General features: G+C 42.3%; 1 protein-coding gene across 1 annotated transcript in view; it reads left to right on the top strand.

Annotated features, from left to right (window-relative positions):
* LOC124597648 (trypsin-like) overlaps window positions 1-13,917 on the top strand; it is a 54,031-nt gene that overhangs the window by 26,042 nt on the left and 14,072 nt on the right. The window contains exon 5 of the mRNA XM_047135950.1: window positions 5,224-5,340. Within this exon, the coding sequence (XP_046991906.1) occupies window positions 5,224-5,340 (117 nt within the window). The remainder of the gene's footprint in view (window positions 1-5,223; window positions 5,341-13,917) is intronic.

Here is a 13,917-nt window from a genome sequence, read left to right as displayed (position 1 = left end):
CTAAGTTCTAGGGGACTGATGACCTCAGAAGTTAAGTCCCATAGTGCTCAGACCCATTTGAACCGTTTTGATACTTTACCACTACTACAAAAAATTTGGAAAGGTACAAATTTCCTTAATCATCGTTGAGTTTTATTCAGAACATACTTTTTAAATATATATAGTCGTGTGACAATGGTCCCGAACCTGAAAATATGGCTAGGCGAAAAGTCACATTCACTACTATTACTTAAATTTTTCGGGTAAGTGTTAATGAAAAATTTAAATCACTTACGGAATCTCATATACGAAATCATTAAAAGCAATAAATACTTTTTCAGAATGTTAAAATATATAATAAATGACTGGAGAACAATGTTTTCAAGGTCAGCATGAAGTACCCCCTCCCCCACCCCGCCTTGAGAGTGTTAATGGGTCATATACGACTCGTCTGCTTGCGCTATGATTTCCTTTGTGATTCTGTGCTGCCGCTTTTTCCAGTGTTATCTTCACAGTGCTCACGGAAACAGTACATGGGACATTGAACGATGTTCTCAAGTACACTTGTAAATTAACATTTCTTGAAATTTTCCGAATGAATTAAGCCAGGTACAGTGACAGCATATACGTCTATACGTCCCTAAATCCGACAGAATTCCCCCATTTCAAGACCCTTACAGAAGATTTGATATATACCTAAATTTTAGAAATAAAGTAGGTAGTGTCGGCTTTTCCATTAAGCAAAAATTTTTGTTTTAGCGTTTAATGTGTTTTCTCCTGACAAATGATAACTGTAGGTCGTTGTACACAGGTGCTGGAATATCTGGTCATTTACCGCGACAATTCATTCCCTCATTTCGTTTCCGTCATTGCGTAGTAGAATAATTTCATATTTCACTGGCTTACAGCAACTAACAACCATTTAGTTTTAAATTTCTTTAATTAATCTTTAGCGTTATTGTGTGCTTTCTCTAATCGATCTGTGGCTATAGAAATTTTAGAATACATTACAAACATGATTCGTACCTCTGTTGTATATCAGATCGGACATACCTTATCCTATCAGCGATACATACCTTTCTTTTATTCCAGTATATAATTTTGGGTATATTTTTATACTGTAAAGTATCTGTATTTTCTCCTATACTACGGTTAGTCGTTATGTACGTAGTGTTTACAGAATTCGAGAAAAATAATATCAACGTTCACGTGATTTGGTGCAAATCACTCTTGGTATCCAACACATCCTTATGACCACCTTGAGAAACAGTTCAAAAATGGTTCAAATGGCTCTGAGCACTATGGGACTTAACATCTGTGGTCATCAGTCCCCTAGAACTTAGAACTACGTAAACGTAACTAACCTAAGGACATCACACACATCCATGCCCGAGGCAGGATTCGAACCTGCGATCGTAGCAGTCCCGCGGTTACGGACTGAGCGCCTAGAACCGCTAGACCACCGCGGCCGGCTTTGAGAAACAGTCACCATTAGTTGTTATCGTCGTTTTACACCGCTTCTACCAAAGAAACATTTCAGTTACGCAACAGATGTTTGGGATAGTAATGGACCTATATTGTTGTCTAACATAGACTATAATGGGGTGACTAAATTCAAGTCCGGAGTTTTGCTAGGTCTCGGAAGACATTGTGTTTCATAGAAATTACAATGAAATCCACACCAGTAGCTACTTGCAGGCGTTGATAACTATCAACGGGGTCAGTTGAAAATGTGTGCCCCAACCGGGACTCGAATGGAGGATCTCCTGCTTACATGGCAGACGCTCTATCCAACTGAGCCATTGAGGACACAAAGAAGAGTGCGACTGCAGGGACTTATCTCTGGCATGCTGCCTATGAGACCCACACTTGCAACTTACTGTCCACACACTACATTTGTAGTGGCCCTGCTCACTATACTCATTACTCGCGGCAGTCAATCTACCGAATCCCGTAAATGATTGATCTATGTGAGTACATCCGAGCTGAAGAAGACCATTGGCCGGTAAGCCTTATCTATATGAAAATGGTATCCGTTCTTTCGGACATGTCTGAAAGAACAGATGCCATTGGTGATCTTGCAGCTCTCGAAGAATGAAATCACAATAAAATCCAGACCATTAGCTGCTTGCAGGCGTTGATAAACATCAATGGGGACAGTTGAAAACGTGTGCTCTGAGCGGGACTCGAACCCGGGATCTCCTGCTTACATGGCAGACGCTCTATCCGACTGCGCCATCGAGGACACAGTCGCACTAGGCTCTGTGTCCTTGCCTGGATGTGTTTTTTAGGCAGTTTTCCACATCCCACTAGGTGAATACCGGGCTGGTCCCCACGTTCCGCCTCAGTTACACGACTTGCAGACATTTGAAAACGTTCGAACTATTCCATGGCTTATACTAGACGCAGACAGTTGGGGTACACTAATTCCGTCCCAGGGGGTTCGGGGTGGCGGCAGGAAGGGAATCCGGCCAACCTCTGAAACTAACACTGCCAAATTAATAGTAACACGGGACACAGGCCCTAAGAAAGACAGAAAGAAAGTGCTTACGTGGCTTTTTTCCCGTGAAAATTTTAGCAGTACATTTCATCGATGCATCTCAGGGACGTGAAAGAAGGCAAAAGTATCCAGGATCAAGGTTAAATATAATTTACTTTTACTGTGAACTAAACGTCGTTGAATTTTTTCTCTGTCAAAAATTAAGCACAGATAAAAAATGTCTTTCATTATCTGGTTTTATCTTGGGCCTAGAAAACTGAAATGTACATTGTTTATATTTTAAAACTACTTTTTCGAAGCAAAAAATGATATCAATTCTTGCTTTCTACAGCGACCAGAGATGCTAGGCTGATAGTTAATAGTGGCCGGTTATTGAACAATGGACTATCGCTTAGTGAAATGTTCGCTACGTTAAAATTTCAGAAAAAGAACATCAAGTTTTATCATAACAATGCTGTTAGCTGTCCGCATTCTTTACCCATTAATAATTTCAGTCTCTTTTAACTATCTCCCAAAATAATGGTTCCTGTTTCTTTAGCTGATTTATCCAGTTTGGGAAAAACTCGAGATCTTTATAATCAATGGAATAAATTGAGTAACACACAATTTCAACAATACTGATATCTACATCTACTTCTACATCATACTTCGCAACCTACCTAACGGTGTGTGGTGGAGGGTACTTTCGGTACCACTATCTGATCACTCCAACCGTGTTCCACTCGCGAATAGTGCGTGGGAAGAATGATTGTCGGTAAGCCTCTGTACTGGCTCTAATATCTCAAATTTTCTCCTCGTAGTCAATACGCGAGATGTATGTGGGAAAAGTAATATGTTGTCCGACTCCTGCTGAAAAGTGCTGTCCCGAAATTTCGATAGTAAATCTCTCCGTGATACACAACGCCTCTTTTGTAACGTCAGCTAGTGGAGTTTGTTTATCATCTTCGTAACGCTCTCTCGCCAGCTAAACGATCCCGTGACGAAACGCGCCGCTCGTCGTTGGATCTGCTCTATCGCCTCTATCAGTCCTACCTGGTAGTGATCCCAGATAGATGAACAGTACTCAAGACTCGGGAGCACAAGTTTCTTATAAGCCCCTTCTTTCGTGGATGTGTTAAATTCCCTTAAGATTCTTCCGATGAATCTGAGTCTGGTGTCTGCTTTTCCCACTATCTATTTTATATAGTCATTCCAATTAATGTCGCTCTGGATAGTTACGCCTAGATATTTTACGGCCGACGCTGTCTCTAGCTGCCGGCTGGTGTGGCCGAGTGGTTCTAGGCACTACAGTCTGGAACCGCACGACCGCTACAGTCGCAGGTTCGAATCCTGCCTCGGGCATTGATGTGTCTGATGTCCTTAGGTTAGTTAGGGTTAAGTAGTTCTAAGTTCTAGGGGACTGATGACCTCAGATGTTAAGTCCCATAGTGCTCAGAGCCATTTGAACCATTTGAGCTGTCTCTAGCTGTTTGTCATCAATAGTGTAGCTGTACAGTAGTAGATTTCTTTTCCTATGTATGCGCAGTATGTTACATTTATTTGCGTTCAGGGTCAACTGCCAGAGTCTGCACCATTCATTAATTCTCTGCAGGTCTTTCTGCAACTTCTTTCTATCTTCTGGCGTTGCCACTTCGGTATAGACAACTGCATCACCTGCGAATAGCCTTAAAGAGCATCCGACGCTTTCTACTAGATATTTTACGAGTATATCCATTGTTTCAGCTTTCAGTTGACAATTATATATCACATCGAAGCGATTAGTGCTAACGGACTAGGTTCTTACAGAACAGATCTTTACATAGTGAGAGCGAGACACTATGCTCTCTATTACTTATAGGTTAATACGAACAAACTAATTCTAATCTAGACTAGTGTTCTTACTCCCTTACTCTCTTAGCATTCTTAGGATTATATTGTATTCCTTTTTTGTGAGTAATACTTAAATATTTCAGTTAAACTAATTAAAGGTTATTTTTGTTAAAACTACGGCTTAAGGCCGTCAAAGAGTGGTTACGATCTCCAGTCACGAGTCTATGCACTTTCAAAAAATTATTTCACACTCATAGTTTCCTCCAATCGACACGGAATTTACTTTTCTTTTTCCAGAAACGATATTCTTGTTGGGAGTGCCTCCACTTCCTCCGCTTATGGTGAACAACCTCTAACTAACCTCTCCATACGTGGGATGTTAACCATAATCTTCCTTCCTTCCCCCTCAGCCGTTGCTTATTTCTACTTTGCGCTACATTAAGGCAGGTGACAAGGCCTCTTGTTATTGCTGTTTACATGGAGTTGTGCTGGAAATTTCCATGTCGTGGGAATCCTATGACATACCAACTCAGGAGCTCTCACCTGTGTCCTCTACAAAGTGTAGGCAGCCTTTTGGAGAGCCAATTTGATGCATCAACCACCCATGGGATGCTGAAAAGCTAGAGTATCTGGATCTGTAAGTCGACCATGTGCATACTGCATGTAAGTATTCAACTCAAGCCACTAGTTTCAAGGAAAAGACGACAGTCCTCATGCAGCACTGAACTACCACATCATAGTTAAAGTTGATACAAGCCAATTCCAAAGTAAATTACATGGCAGAGAATTTGCTGATGTAAAGGCCCAGACCAACTTTTACAATGAATGTTTTCTTTATCAGTTTTGAGTGGCACTATTTCCTTTGACACTGTGTTCCCCAGTCACTCAGGGATTTTAATCTCAGCAGTTACACTACTATTGTTCCGCTTGTGCAGGTATCACCAGCCTTTCCAATTGATGGGGTCACGGTGGCGCCAGTACAGCTGCCACCGCAGGGGGAGGAGGTTCCAGATGGCGCCAACGTCACAGTGATCGGATGGGGAAGTCTCTGGGTAAGAACTGTCTACCTACCTTCAAATATCAGTTCGTCAATAACTGACGTTTCGTTTTTCAGTTTTTTAATTCTCACTTTGTGCAGTGCTAGTATCTACTTTAATACATTTTCATACGCTTCTGTTTCAAGTTGTTTTTTACAAAATGTTTGTCATCTTGGTAAGTCAGCTATTTGTCTCACTATGCTAGATTGTTTAACAGTTGAGATGTCAGATAAAAACTTGCCAAAAATGCGAGGAAACGTTCATAATACTGTACTAAAATAGCGTGCTGTACGTATGCTGCACGATGTGTTTGCGAACATCATGCCAACGGTGCCTTCTGGTAGATCAACTTCACACAAGTGTACCTGTTGTAACCAGCTTTTCAGACGGCAATGGAAGGGGAATAGGCTGGTGTTCCTCCGCCGTACGGCAACATGTGCTCGTCACCTACAAGACATTCTCCAGTCCGACTGGCGACTCTTTCCAACACCTAACAAGGGGAACTCCCCATCGCAGCCCTCTCAGGTTTAGTGGTAAGATGGCTTAGTGGATAGCCCACCAAAAACTGAACACAGTTCAAGCATGAGAACAGTAAAAAGTGTAGTGAACTGTGAAAAAAGAAGGAAAACAGAAACGGTATACAGTCCAAGCTTAAGATGTGCAATATCGAGCGAAATGGCAGAAACTCGGCGTCGTGGCTGTGAGGTCACGGTACTGGACTTCAAGGTGGAGGACTCGTGTTCAAATCTCCCTCGTCCTCTCCCCGCCCCCCCTTTTCTTTTTAAATTATGAACTTTCCGTCAGGTCACTGACGTGTCTGTTCTCCTTCTGTAGTCATGGCAACTGTCATACAATGTGTTGGCTATAGTACATGAGGCATGTGGTAAGAGTGTACACTACTGGCCATTAAAATTGCTACACCACGAAGATGACGTGCTACTGACGCGAGATTTAACCGACAGGAAGCAGATGCTGTGATATGCAAATGATTAGCCTTTCAGAGCATTCACACAAGGTTGGCGCCGGTGGCGACACCTACAACGTGCTGCCATGAGGAAAGTTTCCAACCGATTTCTCATACACAAACAGCAGTTGACCGGCGTTGCCTGGTGAAACGCTGCTGTGATGCCTCGTCTAAGGAGGAGAAATGCGTACCATCACGTTTCCGACTTTGATAACGGTCGGATTGTAGCCTGTCACGACTGCGGTTTATCGAATCGCGACTTTGCTGCTCGCGTTGGTCGAGATCCAATGACTGCTAGCAAAATATGGAATCGGTGGATTCAGGAGGGTAATACGGAACGCCGTGCTGGATCCCAACGGCCTCGTATCACTAGCAGTCGAGATGACAGGGATCTTGTCCGCATGGCTGTCATGGATCGTACAGCCACGTCTCGATCCCTGAGTCAACAGATGGGGACCCTTGCAAGACAACAACCATCTGCACGAACAGTTCGACGACGTTTGCAGCCGCATGGACTATCAGCTCGGAGACCATGACTGTGGTTACCCTTGACGCTGCATCACAGACAGGAGCGCCTGCGATGATGTATTCAACGATGAACCTGGGTGCACGAATGGCAAAACGTAATTTTTTCGGATGAATCCAGGTTCTGTTTACAGTATCATGGTGATCGCATCTGTCTTTGGCAACATCGCGTGAACGCACATTGGAAGCGTGTATTCGTCGTCGCCATACTGGCGTATCACCCGGCGTGATGGTATGGGGTGCCATTGGTTACACGTCTCGGTCACCTCTTGTTCGCAATGACGGCCTTTTGAACAGTGGACGTTATATTTCAGATGTGTTACGACCCGTGGCTCTACCCTTCATTCGCTCCCTGCGAAACCCTACATTTGAGCAGGATAATGCACGACCGTATGTTGCAGGTCCTGTACGGGCCTTTCTGGATACAGAAAATGTTCGACTGCTGCCCTGGTCAGCACATTCTCCAGATCTCCCACCAACTGAAAACGTCTGGTTAATGATGGCCGAGCAACTGGCTCGTCACAATACGCCAGTCACTACTCTTGATGAACTGTGGTATCTTGTTGAAGCTGCATGGGCAACTGTACCTGAACACACCATCCAAGCTCTGTTTGACTCAATGCCCAGGCGTATCGAGGCGGTTGTTTCGGTCTGAGGTGGTTGTTCTGGGTACTGATTTCTCAGGATCTGTGCACCCAAATTGCGTAAAAATGTAATCACATGTCAGTTATAGTATAATATATTTGTGTAGTGAATACCCGTTTATCATCTGCATTTCTTGAGGATGTAGCAATTTTAATGGCCAGTAGTGTATTAGCATCGGATAGTAAGAGTAGCCGAGATGCTGCATCTCTCACAGAAATGAAAACAACAAATAAACGTGTGTGGACTACGTTACAACAAAGGAATTCAAGAGACAAAACTTCCAAAACGGTACACAAGAGTCATAACACGTGGTCCTTGTGTAGACGAGATAGGAGGTAAGTACGCCTGGAAGTCCTTTGCTTACACCTCGTTGTTGCAAGCGGACGTTACACCACGACACAGACGCGAGTACGAATACAGTAAACAGAAACGTCAATGACCGGACTGTCGCTTCATAATTTTCTTAAATAAAAGGTACGAGTGAGATCTGAACACGAATCTCCCACTCCGTAATCCAATATCGTCACCACACAACCATGATATGGTGGTTCCAGCCATTTACTCGATGTTGCACATCTTGAGATTGGACCGTTCACTGTTTCTATTTTGCTTCTTTTGTCACAGTTCAGTACAACTTCTTCCTGTTTTCATGCTTGGTCTATGTTCAGTTTTTAATTGGATATCCACTGGGCCATCTTACCACTAAATGTGAGAGGCTTGCGATGATTAGTTTCCCTTGTAAGCATGATAGCTGCGTGTAGATAGCGAATACTTTTGTTACAGTTTTGTCTAGCGAATCCAAACAAGTTCGAACAGAAGGTTCACTATGAAACACAAGTATATGAACATTTCCAATATCTCATACCTATATATGGCTCAGGATACCACAGTCCCATGCGGAAGACCTAACCAGATACTATGTAATTTCTTCAATTGAAGAACTGAGATAGTTTAGGAATCCACAGATTCAAATACGATTGTAGAGAAAGGGAGGGGGGGGGGGGGGGAGGGCGCAAGGGAAAGGACACAGTGACCACAATCAGAATATTCGACTGTTGCCCACTGCGATCCTTCCCTGTATAAAATTAAATAAATTGTTCTCTAAGATTTTATCATTCACTAACTAGAAGCCGACGACCGTATAATTGAAAATATCTTGCCAAGCGTACCGGACAGAAGATCAACGTTTAGGCGAATGCGGCTTGATTTTCGCTTCCTTCATTAGAAAAAGAAGAAGAGAACGAAGAACAGCTGGGAATTCTGAACTTCAGTCCATATTCAGCTCTAGAATCCTCATTTTTGAGAAAGAGTTTTAGTTAAACAGTTTCAAATTTATGAAAATAAGGGGTCTCTGTGCTTTACAAGGACAAAGTTTCAGATTCTCAGTTACTTTTGTCCTTATACTTAAATTAATTATACGGATTAACTATAAAACGTCTTAAACAGCACAAGGAAAATACTCCGCTTAAAAAGAAAAGAAAAAAAGAAAACTGGTCCTCGAAGCGGAGGAACGCATGTTGAAGTCTCCTTCCGACCAGTAATTTTAGGTTTTCCTTTTTTTACTCAATTGGCTTGATGCAAGGGCTGGAATGGTTCGTTTCATAGGAACACGGCCAATTTCTTCCCCAGTCGGCTCCAAGTCTAAAGAGCCCGTCGTCGTTGCGCCGTTAAATGTTTCTTTCCTCAGTAGCTGCTTTGCAGTTGAACTAAACTTGAAAAATAGGAAATTACAAAACGAAAATCTGAGCAGTTACTGTAAATGACAAGATTTTCTCACAAGCCGGAGTGGTGCTGTTTGTGTGGGAAATGGTGGCTACTTTCTTTTCCGAATTGGGCAGTAATTTTAAGGTGACGAAAAAATGTTGCATTAGAAACGTAATGTCTCATCTCCGCTTGCTCGGACAATGGGTAAAATGTAATACGTTTGGCGAAGTTTACAGTCCGAGACACAGGACATGTTATTTAGTGGAGAAAACAGTCAGTTTAATGTATTTTTTTATTTGTTACGCCGTTTCGTCTACAGCCATCATCACAACTTTCCAAAACGGGGTTCAGTGTCAGTATTAAAAACTTGAGCCTAATCGGAAGTCCCATCATCCTCAGGAGATGCAGTTTCCGAAAATACTTTGTTTTGTAATTTCGGAGCGTGTGGTCCACGTGCCACACGTCCAGCAATGTGTACTCTATCCGCGGTAGTACAGAAAGTCATGTGGAGTCTTGGATATGGGGAGAGAATAATGAATTAATGGAGAAATCTATTCTTCAGCAAAAAAATCTTGCTTCAGTTTTGTAACATTCCCGATAGATTTCGCCGCAAATATTCACTGGAATGAAGAATGGAGCCTAAACTTAATTTTTGATCTTGGCTAATGTGTAAAGATCATCAGCTTGCGAAGAGAGATTTTACAATGATATTACAGAACTGGATACTAATACGTCTGGAAGTCCTTCCCTTACACCTCGCTGTTGCAAGCGTGAGGCTTGTTTTTCGCTTCCTTCATTAGAGAAAGGAGAAGAGAACGAAGAACAGCTGGAAGTTCCGAACTTCAGTCCATATAGGTTCCATTGGACTGAACGGCGGTGTGGAGTTCTAATATTCTGAGAAGTGTAATTTTTTAGGCCCAAATATAAGGTACAAAAACAAATAACGGTTAATGTCGACGCACCCAAAACTGAAATAGTAGCAGTCACACGGCTCTCTGATTAGACATGCACGCATGTACACTATAAGAAAAAAAGAAACAAAAAAGACGCACCACGAAGGAATTATCCGAGCGGGGTTGGAATCACTAGAAGTGATGGCAACATATAGACAAATAAATGATTACAGTTTCAGAAAAATTGGATCATTTATTATAGAGAAAGAGCTTTACAAATTGAGCAAATCAATAACGCATTGAACAACATCTGGCTCTTTTGCAAGCAGTCATTCGGCTTGGCACTGGTAGGTAGAGTTGCTGGACGTTCTCCTAAGGGATATCTTGCCGAATTCTGTCCAGTTGGTACCTTAGATCGTCAAAATGCCGAGCTGTTTGGAGGGACTTGTCCGTAATACTCCACACGTTATCTACTTTGGAGAGATCTGGCGACCCTGGTGACCAAAGTAGGCTTTTGTAAGCACGATGAGGGTCAGTAGAAACTCTCATAGTGTGCCGGCGTTGTCTTGCTGAAACGTAAGCCCAGCATGGCTTGCAACAAAACGGGGCGTAGAATATCATTTCTACTACTTGTCTTCGTGCTCGCCACACCCAGCAACGTCGCCGTATGTCTCCTCAGTTGAGGACGTTAGGAGCATTATGGGCAAGGCCCTCCAACCAGCTCGGGATTTTGACGATCTAAGTCACCAACTGGGCAGAATTCGCCACGATATTCCTCAGGAGGACATCCAACAATCCTATCAATCAATGCCAAGTCGAATATCAGCTCGCATTACGGCAACAGATGGACCAACGCGTTATTGACTTACTCAATTTGCGAAGCTCTTTTTCTTGAATAAATCGTCCAGTTTTTATGATACTGTAATAATTCGTTGGTCGGTACAAGTACGTCACATCTACCGAATTTTTTCCCGTTCGGATTATTCCTTCGAGTTTCTTTTTAAATATCCAGTAATGACTGGGGCGGTGGCTGTAACATTTCCTCATGTACTATTCACACGATTCCTCTTTCTATCCGCTCTAAATAAAAATGTGCCAATTGCCACAGTATGCCTATTGCCGAGAGTCCGCCAGCGTCTAGGGCGACGCGCTCAACACTCGTACATTCGACTGCCGCCACTGATTTCTAGTCGACGCCTGCTACTTAACTGACCTCAGAGACACAGAGCTCTCGGTGCTGCAGCCTGATAATCGGTGCCTACACGCACTTTTGACCTCTGCTAATAAACAAATAATAAGGCTGATCCGCTACAGTTTGTAGAATGATTCTCGTTACACATTCTTGTGGGCGCCATCGCAATGAGAGAAACGTCGCAGAAAGAGACTAGTTTGGTGGTGATTGAGCCACCAAACGCACGCTGATTTAAATCTTCCTCATTTGTCGATGAAATATTGTTGATTCCTAGAGCCACAGGGACGCCAAACTGTAAAGTTACAGACTTGATCTCCATGACCCACACTGCCGGTTCATAATAAATTGGCCTGTAGCTGATATATTATTGGGCTCTAGAGCCACAGGGACGCCAAGCTGTAAGCTCCATGACCCATACTGCCGGTACATATCAAATTGGCCTGGTGGATAATATTTTTGCAGTTGGAAACATCCAACATATAGCGTTTTTGGTCAATGTCAAATTTAGGAGCGTTGAGAATTCACTGCCCCCACCCTCCGCCGGGCCCACCCTTCCCTACTTCTGAGAAGTTTCACTAACACTGTATTGAAACTGTCGAAAGCTTGCTTCAGAAATTTTTCTAAATTTTAAGCACGATCAGTATACATTAATTAGAAGTTTTGGAACTTTGGAAGGGCTGCAATACAGATGGTTGGGGCATCACGCTGTGATACTGAATGGACGCGGCAGCTGGAAACTTCTGCAAAATGGAAGCTCGCGGACCGTACGGTTGTTTAGGGGAAAACTTCTAAATTGCAAACAGATTCAACGTGCAGTTCTGGACTACATTCCAGTCGACGAACTGATTTGCAGCGGTTGGAGATTTTTCAACGATGAAGACGTTCATAAAGCGGTTCTCGGATAGCTCGGTGACCTAGGTGCGGATTTCTATCGTCGAGAAGTTGAATCATTGATATAGCGATCCGATCGTTTTCTTACAGAACTTAATGAATATGTATATCTCTGTCGCTTTGAGATGTAGTGTGGGCTTGAAGAAAAGTTACTTGGCCTATCATAATAATCTATAACTTACTTTTTTAAGGTCCCTTCTTGCTTGTTACTCTTTGTGTATCTGAATTAATGAATAAGTTAGCAAAAATACAACTGAGTGACATAACGAGAGACCTAAAGAATTTGTGTCCGTAATTTTAGGGATGGTGAATATCTGATGTTACCTTTTGGAAAACTAGTTCATCAATTCTGACGCATTTAGTGTCATCTGAATAGCAATTATCTACATCACATGTTATTTTCTGATACACAGTGCATTAGACGCCATGAGAGAAGGAAATACGGCCACATTTCACTAACATCCGACATTAGAAATCTATACCAATTATTATTTTTTGAAGGTCGAAGTCCAATATTAAATACTGTTTTATAGGCTGCAAAAAGAAATTTTTCATTGAAATCCTATCATCGACTTTGTTCGGCAGAGTATCTGTAGCAGTCATAAATTCTTCTAAGAGAAAAAGATTTGTTGTTGTTGTGGTCTTCAGTACAGAGATTGGTTTGATGCAGCTCTCCATGATACTCTATCCTGTGCAAGCTTCTTCATCTCCCAGTACCTACTGCAGCCTACATCCTTCTGAATCTGCTTAGTGTCTTCGTCTCTTGGTCTCCCTCTACAATTTTTACCCTCCACGCTGCCCTCCAATACTAAATTGGTGATACCTTGATGCCCCAGAACGTGTCCTTTCAACCGATCCCTTCTTCTAGTCAAGTTGTGCCACAAATTTCTCTATTCAATACCTCCTCATTAGTTATGTGATCTACCCATCAAATCTTCAGCATTCTTTTGTAGCTCCACATTTCGAAAGCTTCTATTCTCTTCTTGTCTAAACTATTTATCGTCCACCTTTCACTTCCATACATGGCTACACTCCATACAAATAGTTTCAGAAACGACTTCCTGACGCTTAAATCTATACTCGATGTAAACAAATTTCTCTTCTTCAGAAACGCTTTCCTTGTCATTGCCAGTCTACATGTTATATCCTCTCTACGTCTACCATCATCAGTTATTTTTCTCCCCAAATAGCAAAACTCCTTTACTACTTTAAGTGTCTCATTTCCTAATCTAATTCCCGCAGCATCACCCGATTTAATTCGACTACATTCCATTATCCTCGTTTTGCTTTTCTTGATGTTCATGCTATATCCTCCTTTCAAGACACTGTCCATTCCCTTCAGCTGCTCTTCCAGGTCCTTTGCTGTCTCTGACAGAATTACAATGTCATCGGTGAACCTCAAAGTTTTTATTTCTTCTTCATGGATTTTAATTCCTACTCCGAATTTTTCTTTTGTTTCCTTTACTGCTTGCTCAATAAGATACAGATTGTCGGTATTGGAATTCGGAGTATTAATTCTGGTGATGCGTGTAAGTCGGTAGAATGTTGAAGTGACCTCTGTATGAAAGCTCACAGTGTCGATATCAAATCGATCATCCTAATTCTCTGAACTTGCAGAGAAATGTCGATTACCTAGCAAATGGATTTTTCATAATATTTCGTATCGTGTCTAACAGGAAATCACCGGCCAGATTAAAGAAGTATTCCAGCTGTCGAGTTAGCAATCGATTCCTCACTGATGAATTCGCGAAAGTTTCCGCTTTATTACAGTCCATCGA

Source organism: Schistocerca americana, chromosome 1 (genome assembly GCF_021461395.2).
Source record: "Schistocerca americana isolate TAMUIC-IGC-003095 chromosome 1, iqSchAmer2.1, whole genome shotgun sequence".
In the NCBI taxonomy this organism is placed as follows: domain Eukaryota; kingdom Metazoa; phylum Arthropoda; class Insecta; order Orthoptera; family Acrididae; genus Schistocerca; species Schistocerca americana.
Note: the sequence above shows the minus strand (reverse complement) of the source record. Positions and strands in the feature narration are given on the sequence as shown.